Here is a 15955-nt window from a genome sequence, read left to right as displayed (position 1 = left end):
AGGGTTGGTCAAATTTTCAGAAAATTGTATTCGGATACAGATACTTTATAAAATTTTGTATTTAAGATACAAGATATTTAGAAAAGTTTTGATAAGATATAAGATACAAGATACTTGTATTTTTTTTAAAAAAAAGTATCTAAGATACAAGATACTTTTTTAAAAAACTTTAAATAGTCAAAATCAATGTATAAAGCTTTATTTTCTTATGTATAATATAAATTTATAAAAAAATATTTAAAATAAATTGTAGAAAATAACAAATTTATTATGAAAGATAATGCGATATTCTATTTAATAATTATATAATTAGTAAATAATAATAAATCAGCATTATTTTTTAATATTATTAATTTTTCGTTCAATCTTTAAACGATTTGGTCTATTATCCATATTAGCAAAGCTAAATAATCTTTTAACGGGGGCTGAGGAGGGTAATATTGTGTTTTATTTAATAAATATTTCTTTTATATATTTATAACTATTTAACATATTTATACTCCGCCTGTCATCTTTCATATAATTTAGGACCTCTGTTTCAATATCATTTATTGAATTATTAGAATTGGATGTGGTACTTTTAAGGCAAAAGTAATCATCATCTTCATCAATTGAAGATTTTGTTGAATTATTAATTTCAATATTATTTTTAAAAACAATTAAAACTTCATGTAATAACAAATCCTGAAGGTATTTTTTTTCTTTTACATCATCAATCCAACGATTTTTAAAATAGGGATGAGAAATTGTTGCCAAAAATGCACTTTTAAAATTGTTATCAAAATCATATATATTTTTAAATCTTTTATTCAAATAATTTTCTATGGCAACAGCTAATGGTTTGCAAAATTGTAGATTGGTTTAAATTAAATTTGTAATTTTTTTAACATTTAAAATTGGAGCTGATTCTTCATAATAGCAGTTGATTTCACTCTGTATTTTGTCAATCGCTATAGCCAATGGGGCCATTATATTGCAATATTCTTCTAAATATTGAATTTCAATATCTCTTAATTTAGGAAATTCTAATTTTTGACATAATTTAGGAAGTTCGCCTTTAAATTTTAATAAACTATGAAGACTATCATACAAACTATTCCACCTAGTGCAACAAGGTGTAACTAATTGTTTTCCTAAAACTGCTTTGATAAGTTCTGCAGTTTTAGGCCTATTATTTGCATTCCATAGCTTAGTACATTTAGCTATTACAGGATGATGAATTTTAGAAATTTTAGGATAATAGCTCTCTCGACATCTGTTGTGGCAATTAGACTTATCGTATGGCACAAACAACGAATGTGTTGAGGCAATGTTATTGAGGCTTCTTTAGACCCTTAAATAAACAAATAAATAATTTAATTTGAATAAAAATTTTTACAAAATTTACAATATCATAATAAATTATAAAGAACCTTGAAAGCTTTCTTAAAGTTAGAGCCGTTATCTGTAACAGTTGCTATAACTTTTTCGTCAATACCAAAGTCACGATAAATTTCTTTATTATGATCATCTTGAAGTACTTCAAAAAATTTGCCATTAAGTATGATTTAAATTTATTGTTATAATTTTCGGTTGAAGAATCATCTGAATACGAAGATAAACATATTATTCTACTTTCTTCTTCTATATTAAAATAGACAGATATAAAACGATTCAAATATGGTAGTTCTAATTGTTAGCAAATTGCTATATGACGGCCAACGTCATATATCAAAAATTATCTTAAAATATCTAAATTTTGATTAAATTTTTCATTTAAATCTTAAAACAATATCATTTTAAATTTTAATACTATTTAAATTATCCAATATAAATTTTTTTTGAAGTATCTGTATCTTTTTGAATACAAAGTTGGTTAAGATACAAATACTTTTAAATAATATGTATCTTAGATACTGGATACAAGATACTTTCCAAAATTTTAAACGATACAAATATCCGCGATACTGCCCAACCCTGGCAATGAGAAATAGAAATTTCTAAGTATTTCTAATCAAAACATCAAATCAGTATCGGTTATCAGATCAGTTTTTTATATGAATATCGGATTAGATCGGTAAAAAATTGTAAATTGGCGTGGCTCTACTAATAATTAATAACTTATGAAGTCATCCTGGAAAAGTAGGAAGGGACAGAATGAAAGAAATATTAATAAATATAATTGATAGCTTATTATCCTTTTACATTCTTTTATTATTATATATGCCAATACCATGCATGTTTTAAAAAAATTTGAAATTGTACAATAAATCAATACGATACTATTTATTATCTCTTATAAAATAATATATATAATTATAGAGTTTAGCTAATATTTCATTCCGTCTGTATGATTAAATTCATTAGCTAATATTTCCTTCCCTTTGTGAGTTTAATATAATGTTGGCATCGATAAGGTCTATACGTTCTTCTATTTATGGTATTGTTACAGGAGTGTCGGAATCTAAAAGTACCAAATATTCATATATTAGTGGCTTCGTTAGCAAAGTGTCTATATAGCGAGGGTATCATAGATTCTTCATCGTCATTTGGGTACGTTAATACAGTGTCGGTATCGAGAAGTGTAATATGTTCTTCTAGCTGCGACTTCGTTATTGCAGTATCAGCATTGCGAAGTACCAAAGGCTCTTCTTCCACTTGTGGGTTCATTAATATAGTGTCAGTGTAGCGTGGTACTTTTTCCACTTGCGTGTTCGTTAATATAGCATCAGCATCGAGAATTGCCACAGGTTCTTTTGTTTGTAAATTCATTAATACAATGTCATTATCGAGAAGTGCCACATGTTCTTCTAACTTTGCCTTCATTAATGCAGTATCGGCATAACCAAGTACCATAGGCTCTTCTTCCACTTTTGGGTTCGATAATATATTGTCGGTATCAGGAAGAGCCACATGTTCATCTAACTTTGCCTTCATTAATGGAGTATCGTCATAACCAAGTATCATAGGCTCTTTTTCCACTTTTGGGTTCGTTAATACATTGTCGGTATCGGGAAGTGCCACAAATTCCTTTGTTTGTGAATTCATTAATACAATGTCAGTATCGAGAAGTGCCACATGTTCTTCTAACTTAGTCTTCATTGTATCGGCATAACCAAGTACCATAGGCTCTTCTTCCACTTTTGGGTTCGTTAATCTATGGTCGGTATCGGGAAGTGTCACAAGTTCCTTTGTTTGCGAAGTCATTAATAAAATGTCAGTATCGAGAAGTGCCACATGTTTTTCTAACTTTGCCTTAGTTAATGCAATATCGGCATAACCAAGCACCATAGGTTCTTCTTCCACTTTTGGGTTCGTCAATCCATGGTCAGTATCGGGAAGTGCCAAACGTTCCTTTGTTTGTGAATTCGTTAATAAAATATCGGTATCAAGAAGTAACAAATGTTCTTCTAGCTGTGGATTTGTTAATGCTGTGTCGGTATAGCGAAGCACCATAGGCTCTTCTTCCATTTGTGGGTTCATTAATACAGTGTCTGTATCGAGAAGTACCATAGATTCTTCTTTGTACCTTTCCCCGGTTGGATCGTAAACGGAATTCAAAAAAAATACGTCACTTTTGGATACAATATGAAGAACGGGATATTCTAATATGACTTTTTTGAATAGGTTGAACTTTAAACTTTTTGCCAAGTCGATGAAATGCCATCTAAAATATACAAATTTTAATTTTTAATTATGACAAACGTAATTATTAAGAGGCCTCCTTCTTTGATATATACCCCTACCCTCACCAATCCTATACATATTATATATTTAAATTAATTATTCTATAAAAAACATCTCAAGTTTTAAAAAAAAGTAATTATTTTAATCTTTTAAAAAAAATTCATTTTGGCTTTTGTACTATCTTTTCTTCCAATTATTTTATTCAATTTTTTTTTCAAACCTTTTTTTCTCTATTAATAATTTTATAAAAAATTTACTTCTAAACCTTTTGAGTTGATGACTCTGTCTACATTCGTTCTTCATGTAAACGTAATAATCGTTGTGCGATTTGGTTATGTTATTGTCTTTTGTTCCTCTGCTAATGGAAGTATTATCCAAACATTCTGATAAAAATTTATCCAGCAAATCTTTTAGCAATGTTTGTTCCGGTACTCTTTAAAAAAAATATTTATATAATTTTTTATACCCAAGTGTAAATCTTCTACATTATTTTTTTTCTACTTTCCTTGGTAATCTTCTTTCTTAATCCTTATTTTTAAATTTTCAAAATATTACGTATGAATATAACAGATGAACTTCTACGTCTAAAAAAAAGCTATCCATTATATAAAAAAGAAATCTTTTTTGTAACAAAAATCGAACAAAATGCTATAATTTATTCACTATGCTGTGGTCTAACTATTTTCAATTCTTAATATCATTATATTTGAAAATTGTTGGGAGACTCTTTTTGAGTTCGTTTTACGGTACCTCTAGAGTATTCTTACAAGAAAAAATAATATCTTTATTTTATTATTCTAAAAAAGGGATGCCATTCAGACTTTTTTTTAAAAAAACAGCTTACTCATTATATTTTATAAATAAAGTTTAAGAGATATTTATCTTTTTTTTAAGCAATAATTATGTAGTATATATATATATATATCAAACCTTTTTTCGTGATGACAATAATTTATAGAGGGAAATACCCACTTGACGTGCCATAAGAATTTCTTGGTTCTTTTGATGAGAAGCAAATAAAAATATTTAATTTAACTGAAACTATAATAAAAAGAAATGTCTTTAAATTTAAGGTACAAAAATAAGTTCAATCGCTGAGGCTAATTTGAGAGTCCTGCGTCGACATTAAAAATAATTATTGGGACCGGGGTGGAGTCATGCCTGAATTTTTTTTTTAATAGGGTCGTAATTTAAGAAATATAAGATAATGTTTTCACTTAGTTTAAAATAAAAAAATATTATTGATGTTCCTCTGGGATTGGGTTAAAGCAATTAGTGAATATTTTTTATAGAAATAATGCGAATTAAATTCATATAATTTTTTCTAAATTAAAAATTATTGGATAGATTCGAGCCTAAAAATAAATTTTAAAAAATTCGGGCCGGAAATTTGATTCTGTCGTGCTTACGATCTTTAAAAAAAGGGAGGGGGGGGGGTATATTCGCGAGATTTATATATTGTCGAATATATCAATATAACCCTCCGCGTTTCTCGGGTCATGGAAGGGACAATCCAAATGTAAAAAGGTTAAAACCAAGGCCGTGCGTTTGTAAATTATTATTAAGATTTCTGCAACCCGAATATTAAAAATCTCAGGAAACGGAAAAACTTTATTGAGAATATAAAAAATATAAAATGGTGGCATGCTTAAATATATATCTCATAATTGATTAAGTATAAGCAAATTTTAATAAAATCGCATTCCATTTTATAAGGCAAAAAAAGGTAAATAAATATTATAATATAAACTTCATATCGAATATTGTAGTATTTTCAGCATGGCGTGACATGCCATAAGACATTATCCTTAAAAAAATCCTCTGTGATCTGGCAAATCGTTTCATTATGGTTACCTTTTTTAAATAAAAAAGGATTAAGTTAGCAGTTTTTTATTGGCCATATTGCGCAAGTGCAAATATTTATTTCTATTTACTTAAGAGTTAATTTTTTTTAAAAGATGATTACCTAATACCTATTAATGCAAAATAAATATCGTCATAGAATAATAAACGAATAATTTAATATCCGGTTAATTATTTGTAATTAGATTATTCGACAAATAATTCGAATATCTCGTTTTATTATTCGATCCAGGATTCAAACCGAACCTGAAGCGCGATTATTTAAGGAATCTAAACCGAATCGCCAAAAAATTGTCCACCCGAACCTGAACCTCTATATTGTATATTGCTATTTGATGGTGTCAGCTACCCTGAATTCACAGTTAGGCGATTTAGCATTAACTGTGAGTGTGGTAAGTATTTTTAACCTTAAAATTTGGAAATAATTTGACAGAAGAAAATCTTGAAAATATTTTAATTGTATATAGCTCAATTTCCTTTTTTAGAGAATAATGATAAAATTTTAAAAATTGTGCTACTCTTTACATAATTCTAATAAGCTTGTATGTTAAATAGTTCAAACCGGACTAATATCATAATTTTTTATGAACAATTTGAACTATAAACTGTTATTTTTATCTGAACCTATACCGACTTTCTTTACGGTTCGGCTCACTGATTTGTTCGGAAATGATTTTTAACCAAATTTAATCATTTGCCCTACTATTGATAGCAAATCAATTTGACAGATGGTATGATTAGCAAGGGACACATCAACTGCTTGTGAAAGATCTTAATTAAAACTAGATATCTACCAAGCATGGCCTGTCCGAAAATTCAGTCTAAGGTCAAATTTTAAAAAAAATTTACTATGGGCCATGCAATATGTTCATAAAAAAAATAAACATGCTCGGACTGGACAATCCATACACAAAAAATGGAGCCGCCTAGTAAATCGTAGATTTAAGGTAACATTTTAATATGCCAACCCGGACATACAAATTTTGATATTTTTGTTAGAACTTCAAGTATATTTGATATAAATTACAACTTGAGCTGTTGTCTTAATAAAATACTAAATAGATAAATAATATAGTAAATTCACAAAAGATTACAGGTTATTTATGATATGCAATTAAATACAGATATCAAAACAGAATTTATTTTAGCCCGAATTTCGAGCTCACTAATTTCAACAAATGAATAAGATTCAAGATTTCATCTAGGTCCTTGGTAATGATTGCCACAACATCGGCGTAGGATATAATCTTGTTCTCTAGATGGTACACATTATTCGGAGATGAGTTGAGTTCCAGCAGGTTAGCAGCGCCTAATGTATCTTTTAAAATTTTATTCATAACTATGTTAAAGAGGATAGGCGAGAGAACACAGCCTTGTTTCACTCCTTTTCTATTCCTAAACGGCGGAGAGATTTTATTATTTATTCTGCATGATGTACAGATTGTTATAATGGTATCGTAATATCTTGATTATATTCGGGTCAACCCCAACTTCTGATAATATCTTCCAAAGTGCATCATGATTAACATTATCAAACGCCTGTTTAAAATCAATAAATGTGAAGAAGAACGGTAGTTTATACCTGTCACATTTTTGGATGATGATTTTAAGAGCAAGAAAAGGCTCCATAATATTTTTGCCTGGGCGATAAGCACAAATATACTTAGCGAAAAGGTTTTGCGATGTTTGTAGTATGCGAATCTTGAGGAGGGCCATAAAGATCTTAGATGCAGTAGAAGTGAGTGCTATTGCCCTATAATCGCCAAATTTAGTGAGATTTTAGGGAAGTTGCAAAGGGTGGATAGATTCCAGTCTTTCGGTGTCATCCCTGTAGACCAAATTTTATTGAAGATAATTTGCAGGAAGCGTGGTACAGCATTTATGTTGCTTTGAGATGTTCACCAGTAATATTGTCTGGGCCAGGAGCTTTATGATTTCTAAGTTTTCTGAGTGCAGTGGAGATTTTAGTTAGTGAAAATTGGGAGGTAGATTGGGGAGTAGATAGTATACTTGTTGGTTTCCTAGATTCGAAGATCTTCATGTAATGATTGCTGGATGATCTTTAAAAATGACATTCACGAAGCAAGCAAGGTTTTAGGAAGAAACAACCCTCTCGGGAGGAATGAATGGATATCCATTACAACTATGATAAAAATTGAGGAGCTCCGTTCAAGAGATCACTTTGAGAGGAAACTTTGGAAATCTATATAGAGATTACTAAGAAGTGACAGAAGAATCTTCACAAAGCATACGAGATTGATGCAGATATGAGAGGAAACAGGCTTTTTGACGCTTACAGTAAAATTAAATATTTTTGCAAATCTCAATATACCTCTCAGTTCTCACTAACCGAAATTTCTTCTTGACTTAAAAAACTTAGGAATCACAAAGCTCCTGGTCCAAACAATATTACTGGTGAGCATCTTAAAGCAACATCAGAGGCAGTACCACGTTTCCTGCAAATCATCTTTAATAAAATTTGGTCCACAGGGGTGACACCGAAGGACTGGAATCTATCCACCCTTTGCAACTTCCCTAAAATTTCAAATCCCACTAAATTTGGAGATTACAGGGCAATAGCAATCACCTCTACTGCTTCTAAAATATTTATGATCCTCCTCAAGGTTCGCATTTTACAAACATCGCAAAACCTCTTCGCCAAGTATATCTGCGCCTATCGCCCAGGCAAAAATATTATGGAGCCTTTTCTTGCTCTTAAAATCATCATTCAAAAATGTGATAGATATAAACTACCTTTCTTTTTCACTTTTATCGATTTTAAACAGGCGTTTGATAATGTTAATCATGATGCGCTTTGGAAAATTTTATCAGAAGTAGGGGTCGACACAAACATAATAAAGATATTACGGCACCATTATAACAATTTGCCTACCTCATGCAGAATAAACAATAAAATCTCTCCACCGTTTAGGATAAAAAAAGGAGTGAAACAAGGCTGTGTTCTCTCGCCAATCCTATTCAACATAGTTATGAATAAGATTTTAAAATACTTTAGACGCTAATGACATTCTATCAACAAACTAATAATGATATCATTATATCATATATTTTATTGTACCATATCAGGGCAAATTAAGGACCCTCCTTTCATTTTTTATACAATATTTTAGAACACAATTTTAGATACTATCTCTCCCTTCTTCAGCGACCTGTCCCTAGATTTTTATATATATTATTTTAATATTTTTATTACGTAATTATATACATTTTTGAATAAATGATAAAGATAACATTTAAATTTATTAAAAATTAAGAAATATAAATGGGGGGGGGGGGGTTCCTGTTTCATATAGTACCTCTTAAGAGTCTCCACATTATGAGTACATAGAAGATTTAGGGCATAGCACTAGACAATACGATAATCATTTTCATTAGTTAATCAAAAAATTATTAATGCACTTAAAGTTTGGAATGTGTTTTAAAGTATGGAAGATTTATAAACAATGTTAAAATATAAGACCCACTTCGGATAGTGGGATAATTTTATTATTAGTTTCTTACAAGAAAAATACACTTTTCCAGTTATCTTCAATTGAGACTGAGCTATAGAAGATACGATTTTTATACTATTTATTTCTGAAACCAACTAGTTGATTATGTACTTCAGGTATATTGAAAATATTGAAAGTCGATCCGCTGATAATCGTAAATATATAATAAAAGAACATAGCATTTGAATTTGAAAAATGGTTATGGTATAGCTAATTTCTAAATGTTATTTTGAAAAAAAAATTAAATTAAGGGGCTTTTAGTTTCAAAAAATAAAAATTGAAATCATATGGTCAATGCACTCTTTAAACTTTTAAATGCACTCTTTAAACTTTTAATTTTAAATAGTTGTTAGCTCGAATGTTCTTACCACCTAAATATAAATTACAACGTTAACTATAGTTTCAAAAATTTTTTTTCCTTTCAAGTCAGCTTTCAATCTCTCGGTTTCAAACTAAAATACCGATATGACGGTAAATCTTTTCCTAATTCTAAAGTGATACCTTTCTAAATTTCTCTTTTGTAGTTATCCTTACAAATCCCCTTCTGAAGTTTATTTCTATTCTATTTTGGTTTCCTTTCTTTTAGATTTTCCTCCCTCCCTAAGTATAATAATTTTAACGTCAAGAGGCTTTCTGTAATTATCTTTTATATTTTAAAAAATTCCTGCTAAAATTTTATTTCCCCCATTTCGCTGCCTACCCAACATAGTCGGATCGAAACAGCAAAGCTCATGCATAAACTCAAGCGATCACTACTTATTTCTTCCCTAAATATCAATGGCTTATGGAATAAACTCGCCATTTTACTTAGACTAATGACAGATGAAAAAATCGACATAATTGCTCTACAGGAAACCCATGCCACAGGTAACGTTACGGCAACATTTAACCACTATATTCTATACTGCTCTGGAACCACTTCAAACATCTGGTCAGGCGTTGGGTTTCTGGTAAACAAGAAAATTCACAATCATATAAATAAGTTTACACCTATCTCAGAGAGATGTGGGCTACTATACATCAACACAAACTATAGGCAAACAATACTGGTTAACATCTATGCACCTCCAAATAAGAGAGACAGGTTACTCTTCCTTGACGATCTGGAAAACATAATCAATACCTTACCCAGAAGATATAACATAATCTTGTTAGGTGATCTAAATACCAGGATTGGTTTGGAGGAGATCTATAAAAGGAACAACATTATTGGAAATGCAGCTCTCGCACAGCCAAATGGGGATGATAGTCGGAAATTGCTTGATTTATGTAGCAGTAATAATCTTAAAATTGAAAATACTTTCTTCTCTCATAGGGAGATAAATACACTCACCTTTAAAAGGGGAAATTACTTTTCGCAGATAGACTTCTTTATCTCAAATGTCCACGGCTGGTTCAAAGATGTATTAGCCATGACGAGTGTTAACTTATCCGATCATAAAATGATCAAAGCAAAAATTTTGGTGAAGAATTTATAAGGTACCTCAACCAGATCAAATAACTTCCTTAACCAGCCTGCTACACTACGAAGGCAAAATATTAATCAATTACAAATACCAGAGATTAGAGAACTTTTTGACCGTAGACTATGTGAGAAGGCTACAATTTTTGAAAGCATATCCCAGGCCAAAACAGTGGAAAAGTGCTGGATGATCTTTAAATGTGACATTCATGAGGCAAGCAAGGTATTAGCAAGAAACAACTCTCTCGGAAGGAATGAATGGATATCCACCACTACTATGATAAAAATTGAGGAGCTCCGTTTAAAAGGCCACTTTGATAAAGAACTGTGGAAAGCTATACAGAGATTGCTTAGAAGTGATAGAAGAATTTTTACGGTCAGGAAAGCACACGAGATTGATGCAGATATGAGAGGAAACAGGCTTTTTGATGCCTACAGTAAACTCAAATATTTTTGCAAACAAAATTTTTAAAAAACTCCCTTCCATTCGATTGGAAAATAACAAAATTATAATCGACCAGGATGATCAATTGGCGCTCTGGACGGACCACTACATGAGGATCTTCGAATCCAGGAAACCGATAAGCGTACTATCTGATTTCCAAGCTACACCTCAATATACCTCTCAGTTCTCAACACCCCAATATACCTCTCAGTTCTCAACGCCTCAATTTACCTCTCAGTTCTCATTAACCGAAATTTCTTCTGCACTTAAAAAACTTAGAAATCACAAAGCTCCTGGCCCAGACAATATTACTGGGGAGCATCTTAAAGCAACATCAGAGGCAGTACCACGTTTCCTGCAAATCATCTTCAATAAAATTTGGTCCACAGGGGTGACACCGAAGGACTGGAATCTATCCACCCTTTGCAACTTCCCTAAAATTCCAAATCCCACTAAATTTGGAGATTACAGGTCAATAGCACTCACCTCTACTGCTTCTAAAATATTTATGATCCTCCTCAAGGTTCGCATTTTACAAACCTCACAAAACCTCTTCGCCAAGTATATCTGCGCCTATCGCCCAGGCAAAAACATTATGGAGCCTTTTCTTGCTCTGAAAATCATCGTTCAAAAATGTGATAGATATAAACTACCTTTCTTTTTCACTTTTATCGATTTTAAACAGGCGTTTGATAATGTTAATCATGATGCGCTTTGGAAGATTTTATCAGATGTTGGGGTTGACATTAACATAATCAAGATATTACAGCACCATTATAAAAATTTGCTTACCTCATGTAGAATAAACAATAAAATCTCTCCACCATTTAGAATAAAAAAAGGAGTGAAACAAGGCTGTGTTCTCTCGCCAATCCTCTTCAATATAGTTATGAATAAGATTTTAAAGGATACTTTAGACGCTGCGAACCTGCTGGAACTAAATTTATATCCGAATAAGTACAATCTAGAGAACAGGATTATATCCTACGCCGATGATGTGGTAATCATCACCAAGGATTTAGAGGAAACCTCCAATCTTTTTCATTTGTTGAAATTGGTGAGCTCGAAAGTCGGGCTAGAAATAAATTTCAAGAAATCCATGATTATGTTAGCAAGACACACGCCTCCCATAGAAAGTATCGATGTTGGGTCGGAGGTGATTAAAGTGGTTACCCAAATAAAATATCTAGGAATTACCCTAGATAATAGAGGGGGCTGTGAAGAAGAACTCAGGATAAGAATACAAAAAGCTAGAGTAGCTTTTTACAAGTACTTCAAGTTATGGAAGACAAGGGAGATACCTGCCTTCACACGACTACGTATCTTTAATTCCACTGTAATTCCCATTCTATTATATGGCTGTGAAACATGGGAAATAAGCAAAGCTGATAATAGGAAATGTCAAACGTTTAACAAGTGTTTAAGGATAATTAAGGGCATTTTCTACCCCAGACTAATATCGAACAAAAGGTTATGGAAACAATCAAAACATATTCCTTTCCATATCATACTAAAGAAAAAACGAATTAATTTCTTAGAGCACATTCTGAGACACCCCAACTGCAATTTGGTTTATGATGCTTTAACTTGGCTTTTTACCTGTAAAGTTAAATCATACAGCAGATACAAAACATTATGGCTCCACCTTGAAAGACGCTGCTGACCTGAACTTAAACTGGAAACAGTTCATCAGACTAAACAAAAATAAAAAATCTATCAAAAAGCTTCTTAAGGTAAAATCTGGGTACCTGAGATGATATCCCCTATCCGTTACTTCACCCTTACCCACAACTATACCCTTCCTCTCCCTCAGCCACCTCAAGAGTACAAGTTTTCTTTTATTTGAATAACATATTTTTTTATTAAATGCAAATCTTTAAACATTAACTTAAACCAGCCTTCCCCTATCCAATCATAGTTAGATAAAATTAGGACAGTAGGTATGGGTGTGGGCTGTCTTATTTGGCCCTGTCCCTTCTCAATCAGCCCATAGACGTTTAAACGATAATCCTTGGACTATTGTGCATACAAGTACGTGCAGCTTGCCCACAAATGTGTAAAGGGTTTCTCATATTTTCTTCCCCGATTACCTTAATAAATCCAATTAGATGGAAATAAGAAAAACCTAGCGTAGCTCTGTTGTTCCTACAACGTTGAGAGGGCGAATGCGCTTTATCACGTAAAATATTCAAAAATCTTCCTTCCATTCGATTGGAAACTAATAGTTAAAATTGACCAGGACAATCAGTTCGCACTTTGGACAGATCATTACATGAAGATCTTCGAATCTAGGAAACCAACAAGTATTCTATCTGAACAGCAAGCTACTCCCCAATCTACCTCCCAATTTTCACTACTGATCTCCACTACACTCAGAAAACTTAGAAATCATAAAGCTCCTGGCCCATGTAATATTACTGGTGAACATCTCAAGGCAACATCAAATGCTGTACCACACTTCCTGCAAATTATCTTCAATAATTTTAACCCCCTCCCCCCATGGATCAATCCTAGCTACGCCATAGTAACTATTTCTTTCTTTTTTAAGATTATGTAATTTTTGACAAAAAATAAAATTCTAAATTTGTCTCCTTAATAACTATTTTATTTACCTAATATAGTATAGGATAATATATAAGGACAAATTAAAATTGTGTTATTTGACTAAATATATAAATTATAATTAGTGAATAATTTAAAATCTATTTTACTTTTCATTTAGTAGTTAAATTTTTCTGAAATATAAATGATTTTGAAATGGAAATATGGAAAGTAATAAATGTTATATATTATTCTATGATACAATTCATATATTATAATAGTCACCAAAATTATTTGATTATTTATTTTACTTATTATAAAAAAAGAGATACTCTTAATTTGCTTCCCAAATGTATATTTTTTTAATGTAATAAAAATTTTCTATTTATAATTTTTTGTAAGAAAAACTATAAGGTCCCTTACTTATATTGACACTTCAACAAATAATAATATCCAAATAATCTCAAAAATTATATTGGTCACAAAGCATTATAATGTATAAATGATAAAACTTAATATTAAAAATATATTATACTCTTTTGGGCAAATCAAATGGATGTAGCCAATGATTTCTGTTACTTGATTCCAAGTCACGATTTATTCCCTCTAGAAATCTATAATCTTAAAAATAATAAAGATACCTATATTAAATTTCGTACCTGAAAGGAGTGTAAGGTTATCAAACTTGCTCATTGGAATATATTTAGTTCTATAATTATTCCCTTCACAATCATATTCCTTTTTATGTTTTTTGACACAATCTAGAGAGCAAGTACAAATTTCGCATTGAGGACATTTGTATTTGTAAGTTCTAATATTACAAATTTGGCAACTAATAATGATATAAACAATTAAAAATAAAAAATACAACTCAACTTTGCTTTTTGTAAATCCATGAGAAGGAATGAGTTTCGTGCCTTTGATCGTATCACACTAGATCGTAAAAGTTGCGTCCATATCTGTGATTGGTCTAAGAACAAAATCACTTTTTAAAATTTTGAAAAATGTCGATTTTTGAGGCCGATCAGAAAATAAATGAAAAAGGAGAGGTAAAATATAAACTTTTTTTTATCATATAAATGATAACTTATCTCATTTCATATTCATATGTTTTACATGTTAATAAATTTATTTTTACGCTGCGATTATTGGAAAAATATTTGTGGAGGTTCATCATTGATCTGATAATTAATACTTCGCCAATGACATATCTCTTTGATATTCGTTCGATTTTTATAATTATTAATTTTATATGACCTTTGTTTTACATTATAATAATCAAAATAATAATATTTAAATATTTTAAATGTTTTATTTAATCTATAAGCCTTAAAATCTTTAATAAACTATTACACTATAAACATCCAAGTATTATATAAAAGAGAAGTGCACTATTAGGTGAGTTCTTTTTTCACAAATTTTAGTAATGTTTGTGGGCCTGCGGTATAATTAGATTTTTATAAAAATTATTTTAAGATCTTCGATTTTTTTTTAATATAAAAATGCCTTTTTTCTAAAAAATTTGGAACATAGTTTTATTTTTAAAATTTATTATCATTTACTAATTTTTCTTTTAACTTATTCCTTATGGTGATATATTGTATACATTTTTTGTGGGGGTAAAATTTTATTGCTTTAAATGATATTCGCGGTAGCAGAGATTTGCGATTAGGGGAGGGGATTTTCCCACCCTAATGCCTGCTACAAAATTACCAATATTTTACTTTCTAAAATTGACATAAAACAAGAAAAGCAATTTATATTATATAGCATATTAATAATTTATAATAAAATATAATTTATGCTGTAAAAATAACAATATTTAACTCTCCAAGATAGATATAAATTAAAACAAGATATAATGGAATGGAAGTATAAAAACTTGAATACTCTGAAAAATGCAAAGAGAAAAAAAATGATTCAACAAATAAAAAAAAATTAATTTTATGGATTTAAAGATAAAAAAATTTTAAAATATTGTTCTTAAAAACTTGTTTTATACCTTGAACTCTCCACTTTTAAAAACGACCCAGCAAAAATAGAAGTGTTCAGGGGGTGTTTCACATCCCTATTTTAAATTGCATGTCAGAAGTTGCTTAGCTTTCGCTTAAAAAACATGGTATTTATATTTTGGTGTAAATAAAAATATTATTTTGTAAAAACATATTACACTGTTTTATATTTTATTTTAGTTATATTATTTCTTTAATTAAATGTATTTTAATTTAAATTACTTTAATTAAAATTTTTAAATGCAAAATATTAAATTATTTTAAAGATATATTTTATTTTTAATCCTTGAATTAAAAGTCTAATCCAATATTTTAAAACCTTGCTGCCATCTATGAGCAAAATTTCCAGACTTGTGTAATATTTGTGGATAAAATATCGGGTTAGCCGTTTTTAAAAACAAAACTATTTATTAGAAATCATCTGCCCCTAAGTATGGAAGAGCCCTGAATATTT

General features: G+C 30.2%; 1 protein-coding gene across 2 annotated transcripts; it reads right to left on the bottom strand.

Annotated features, from left to right (window-relative positions):
- Positions 1-2197: 2197 nt before the first annotated feature.
- LOC135925991 (uncharacterized) lies at positions 2198-14434 on the bottom strand. 2 transcript variants are annotated; one of them, XM_065461619.1, is made up of 7 exons: positions 14366-14434; positions 14149-14321; positions 14025-14110; positions 5417-5520; positions 4597-4665; positions 3932-4099; positions 2198-3646 (listed from the first exon to the last, which is right to left on the bottom strand). In XM_065461619.1, exons 1-7 carry the CDS (start codon positions 14383-14385, stop codon positions 2461-2463), a joined length of 1806 nt encoding a protein of 601 aa, XP_065317691.1. In that variant the 5' UTR covers positions 14386-14434; the 3' UTR covers positions 2198-2460. The 2 variants fall into 2 exon arrangements, with proteins under 2 accessions (XP_065317691.1, XP_065317692.1); XM_065461620.1 differs by lacking the exon at positions 14366-14434 and having other exon boundaries at positions 2203-3646; positions 14025-14103; positions 14149-14168.
- Positions 14435-15955: the final 1521 nt, after the last annotated feature.

The sequence above is a fragment of the Gordionus sp. m RMFG-2023 genome, chromosome 3, assembly GCF_954871325.1.
Source record: "Gordionus sp. m RMFG-2023 chromosome 3, tfGorSpeb1-WG-v2, whole genome shotgun sequence".
Classification (NCBI taxonomy): domain Eukaryota; kingdom Metazoa; phylum Nematomorpha; class Gordioida; order Chordodea; family Parachordodidae; genus Gordionus; species Gordionus sp. m RMFG-2023.
The sequence above is the reverse complement of the archived record's forward strand: the minus strand, read 5'-3'. Positions and strand labels throughout refer to the sequence as shown.